We start from the raw sequence: 5,507 nt of genomic DNA, 5'->3' as shown, positions 1-5,507 counted from the left end.
GTGCCAAACTCTGAGTGCAGCAGGAATATTGGGGATTTCTGACCTCAGAGAGCCAGCAATGGTGTGTGGGTAGGAAAAACATTCCCTACATATTTTCCCTGCTGTCCATGTCCTCCAGACATGGTAGTGCAGATGGTACCAAACCCTTCTGCAGTATGAGCAATTCCCCTGACAACTCCTGAATATCCAGCCTTGTCCCTCTGCCACATGGCCACAAACCCACGGCAGTAGGGCAGGGATGGCTCCTTGAGTGCCCCCACACACAGCCCTGGCTGCTCCTGGCACACTCAGCCAGCACAACTGGAGCTCAGGCAGGGACCTGGGTGAAGGTTTTCCCAGAGCAGGAACAAGGGTGGGTGAGTCCCAGCAGGACAGGCTGCAGGGAATGGCCCAGGTTTGGCTCCAAGCATCCTCTCCTGACTTGTCCCTGTCCTTTCTCCATGAACAGGTGCCCATGTGCAGCCACAGCAAATGTCCAACAGCAGCTCCATCAGCCACTTCCTCCTGCTGGCACTGGCAGACACGCGGCAGCTGCAGCTCCTGCACTTCTGCCTCTTCCTGGGCATCTCCCTGGCTGCCCTCCTGGGCAACGGCCTCATCATCAGCGCCGTAGCCTGCGGCCACCACCTGCACACGCCCATGTTCTTCTTCCTGCTCAACCTGGCCCTCAGCGACCTGGGCTCCATCTGCACCACTGTCCCCAAAGCCATGCACAATTCCCTCTGGGACACCAGGAACATCTCCTACACAGGATGTGCTGCACAGGTCTTGTTCTTCATGTTCTTCATCTCAGCAGAGTATTTCCTCCTGACCATCATGTGCTACGACCGCTACATGTCCATCTGTAAACCCCTGCACTATGGGACCCTCCTGGGCAGCAGAGCTTGTGCCCACATGGCAGCAGCTGCCTGGGCCAGTGCCTTTCTCTATTCACTGCTGCACACAGCCAATACATTTTCCCTGCCCCTGTGCCATGGCAATGTCCTGGGCCAGTTCTTCTGTGAAATACCCCAGATCCTCAAGCTCTCCTGCTCCAAATACTACCTCAGGGAACTTGGGCTTCTTGCTGTTAGTGTGTGTGTAGGACTCAGATGTTTTGTGTTCATTGTTTTCTCCTATGTGCAGATCTTCAGGGCTGTGCTGAGGATCCCCTCTGAGCAGGGACAGCACAAAGCCTTTTCCACCTGCCTCCCTCACCTGGCTGTGGTCTCCTTGTTCCTCAGCACTGCAGCATTTGGCAATCTCAAGCCCCCCTCCATGTCCTCCCCATCCCTGGATCTGGCCCTGTCAGTTCTGTACTCAGTGATGCCTCCAGCCCTGAACCCCCTCATCTACAGCCTGAGGAACCAGGAGCTCAAGGCTGCACTATGGAGACTGATGAGAGGAAGGTTTCAGGAACATTAAACTGCTGTCCAATTTCTGCAAATAACCTGTAATAAAAGTAATCTGTGATGCTTCTTATTGGTTTCATTTTGGAGGTTCTTTTTCTTTGTTTTATTTCTTAATCTTGTCCACAAAGGAAAGCCATTCCATGTGCCATTTCTCATTTTGCTTCTTTCCACCTTCCTTGTGCCCACAGACTGTGTCAATGAGGGGCTGCGCTCTCAGTGGCTTTAAAGGAACTAAAGGATCTCTCAGCAGAGTTTTCTGCAGAGATGTGCTTTTGTTGACTTCTCTGGAGCTGCAGCAGCAATGTCTGTGTGCAGAGCTGGGGCAGATCAGTGGGCACAGCAGCTCTGCTCTCACTGGCCACACCATTCCTGATCCAGGCCAGGAGCCATTGGCCTTCTTGGCCACCTGGGCACACTGCTGGCTCATGTCCAGCCTGCTGTCCATCAGTCCCTGCAGGTCCCTTTCTGCCTGGCTGCTGTCCAGCCCCGCTCTCCCCAGCCTGTAGCACTGCAGGGGTTGTTGTGGCCAAAGTGCAGGACCCGGCACTTGGACTTGTTAAACCTCACCTTGTTGGATTTGGGCCCTGGATCCAGCCTGGCCAGGGCCCTGTGCAGAGCCCTCCTACCCTCCAGCAGACCAACACTCCCAGACAACTTGGTGTCCCCAGGGTTCCATGAGGCCCCAGAGTGTCCCAATGGTCTCCATGATTCCATGAGGCCTCCCAGTGTCACAATGTCCCTTTGGTTCCATGGGACCCCTTGGTATCACAGAGTCCCTTGGATCCTTGGGCCCTGCAGTGTCACAATGTCACCGTGGTCCCCCAAGGCCCTGCAGTGTCACAGTGGATCCTTGGTTCCATGATGTCTGGCAGGGCAGCAATGCTCTCCTTGCTCCCACAGTGTCACAAAGGCCTCTTGGTCCCAAGGGACACTGTCAGTCTGTGGTGGTGGCGGGCACAACTTTCCCTGGGAGTGTTTTGTGCTCACGGGTAGGAGCCACGGGAGCCCAGCACACACACACACACACACACACACACACACACACACACACACACACACGGAGCTGCTCAGCAGTGAGGACACGGGAGGGCCCAGGCATGGAGCTCCAGCGAGGGTTTATCTGGCGGTCAAGGGGTCTGGGGGTTAAAGACAAAGGAGGGTTTAGGGTATAAATACAGGAACAGAGGGGGTTGAGGAGAGCATCAGGGATGTCAGGGTTTAGGGGTGGTACACAGGAAAAGGGACTAATAGGGAATGCCAGGGTGGATAGGCGGGGACATAAAGCAATGAGAAGACAGGGAAGGGAGAACTTGCTAGAACATGAACATATGAGGGTAAAAAGGTTAGGAAAGGCCAACAGGCCAATTTGGAGGACAGATCTGGGACAAATTAACACAGTGCTGCAGAGTACCATGGGGGAAGCTTCTGTCCTCACCCTGAGCTGTGAGGAATGCCCAGAGCCTAAGGTGCATCTCTCCAGGGCATTGCTGTTGCCCTCTCCCCAGTAAGCTCACAGGCCTCCACACACACACACACTGGAGATGTCCGGGGCCATTCATCATTTCTCTGCTCTCAGCACCGAGGCAATGGACTCTGGCACAGCACTGAGCTCATGCCTGTGGCAACCACCCCTGGCCATGGGGCTCCATGGAACTGCTTTCAGGAGACCCCCCAAGAGGTTTGGGAGTGCCCCAAAACTGCTTCAGGAATGTGAGATACCCCAGCATCTCTTCATGAATGTAGACTATTCAAAAACTCACTCAGTAACGGGTTCCCCCTATCTTAATCATCCCCAAACTTTGGCTGTCTATTCCAGACCCCACCTCACCTCCCCAATGCCAACCCCAACTCACCCCACCCATCCTGGACATCAATACCTCTTCACAGGCTGTACTTCCCCCATTTCACACCTCCCAAACCCCATCCCACCCATCCCGCCCCACCCAATGCCCATCCTGATTTGCATCCCACTTTGCCCAATCTCCTTGCAACCTAATTTCACCCTGAGATGCAGTGGAAGCAAGTAGTTTTGGGGTGGGATTCAGTAGTTTTTAGTGGCACTGAGTGGTTTTGAGCTGACAGATCTGTCCCTCTCACCTTTGGAGTGCCAAGAAATAAAGACAACTAAACCAAATACGCTCAACACCCCCATTTCCTCACAGATATCTCCTGGAATCGAAGATTCCCCAAAACACAAGTAAAATGTGAGGCTTTAGATGCCTTTGATGAATTTGTTGATTTTTACCACAATTTTCTGTGTTTTGAATGGAGGAAGAGAAAAGATAACTGGAGCAAAAATAAAAGGAACACCAGCCAATTCCCTTGTGTATCACAGGGAATATGGTCACCAGGGCTCTGACCAGGGCGGGTCCTCTGATGGGGATGGAGCTGGAGCAGCACACGAAGCTCTTCCTGCAGGCGGGGTTCTCGCAGGGCTTCCTTTACTGGTGCCTCCGCTGGTGCTGGATAAAGAACGAGCGGTCTGAGAAGCTCTTCCCACACAGGAGACACTCGTAGGGCCTCTCCCCAGTGTGGATGGGCCAGTGGGTGACAAGGGCAGAGCTGCAGCTGAAGCCCTTCCCACACTCCCTACACTGTGAGGCCTGTGAGACCAAGGGACCATTGTGACACTGTGAGGTCTCATGGAATCCTGGAGAGCACTGTGACATTGCTGGGCCTCATGGAACCAAGGAGACTGTAGTGACACTGTGTGACTCCAGGGAATGTCGGGATCATTGTGACACTGAGAAGCCCCATCAAACCAAGGGTCCATTGTGACACCACGGGGCTTCATGGAACCATGGAGACCATTATGACTCTTTGGGGTGTCATGGGACCAAGGGACCATTGTGACATGGTGAGACCCCAGGGAGCCAAAGGTCCATTGTGACATTGGAAGGCCTCATGGAGTCATAGAGACACCATGAAGAGACTTCACAGCCTCATGGAACCAAGGGGCCATTGTGACACTGTGGGGCACTTTGGAACCAAGGAGACCATTGTGACACTGAGGGGACTCATGGGATCATGGAGACCATTGGGACACTATGAGGCCCCATGGAATAAGCAAAGCATTGTGACACTGTGATGTGGCTGCAACTCTCTGGCCACAGAGCTGCAGGCACAACTTTCCCAGGCATCATCCTGGGGAAGGCTGTGAGAAGCTCAGAGAAAAGATTGAGAAATAATTCTTACCTTCACTTGCTGCACCTGCTGTTGCGAACATGTGGAATGTGTTATGGAGATTTGTTACCAAAAGGTGATGTCTTAAATGGCCAGTGGTGCTGTTGTTTGCATTCAAGGACCAATCTGTTCTGAGTGCATTGGACTGTCTGTAAGCACAATGAGTTTGTCTGAATAAGTATAGTATAGTATAGTATAGTATAGTATAGTATAGTATAGTATAGTATAGTATAGTATAATATAATAAAGCAATTGATCAGCCTTCTGGAATGATAAAGTCAATGCTAATTATCACCACGATGGGGATATTATGCTACAATACTGTGAGGCCTCGCGGCACCAGTGAGACCATTGTGACTATGGGGGGTCCCCACAGAACCAAGGGGACCATTGTGACACTGTGGGGCCTCGTGAAACCAAGAGGCCTTTGTGGCACTGCAGGGCTGCAGGGAACCAAAGGTCCATTGTGACACTGCAGGGCCTCGTGTCATCAGTGTTCTATTGTGACCCTGTGGAGCCAAAGGAGATCATTGTGACATCGCAAAACCCCAGGGCCCAAAGATCCATTGTGACATTGTGGCCTCATGGAACAGAGGAGTCACGTGCCATTGTGGGGCCTCAAGGAACCATGGAGACCAATGTGACACTTGAGGGTCCCATGGAACCAAAGGTCCATTGTGACACTGCAGGGCCTCGCGTCATCAGTGTTCCATTGTGACACTGTGGAGCCAAAGGAGACCATTGTGACATCACAAACCCCCAGGGTCCAAAGGTCCATTGTGACATTGCGGCCTCATAGAACAGAGGAGTCACATGTCATTATGGGGCCTGAGAAACCACGGAGACCCCTGGGACACTGCGGGGCCCCAGGGAACCAAGGGAACACGGAACAGGTCTGGCTGGTTTGGCCTCCAGGGGCTGCCTGACAGCTTG

General features: G+C 53.0%; 1 protein-coding gene across 1 annotated transcript; it reads left to right on the top strand.

Annotated features, from left to right (window-relative positions):
* Window positions 1-639: 639 nt before the first annotated feature.
* On the top strand, window positions 640-1,404 carry LOC144248766 (olfactory receptor 14J1-like). The gene has a single exon (XM_077790758.1). The coding sequence runs from the start codon at window positions 640-642 to the stop codon at window positions 1,402-1,404; it is 765 nt and encodes a 254-aa protein (XP_077646884.1).
* Window positions 1,405-5,507: the final 4,103 nt, after the last annotated feature.

This window comes from Lonchura striata, unplaced genomic scaffold (assembly GCF_046129695.1).
Source record: "Lonchura striata isolate bLonStr1 unplaced genomic scaffold, bLonStr1.mat Scaffold_85, whole genome shotgun sequence".
Lineage (NCBI taxonomy): Eukaryota > Metazoa > Chordata > Aves > Passeriformes > Estrildidae > Lonchura > Lonchura striata.
The sequence above is the reverse complement of the archived record's forward strand: the minus strand, read 5'-3'. Positions and strand labels throughout refer to the sequence as shown.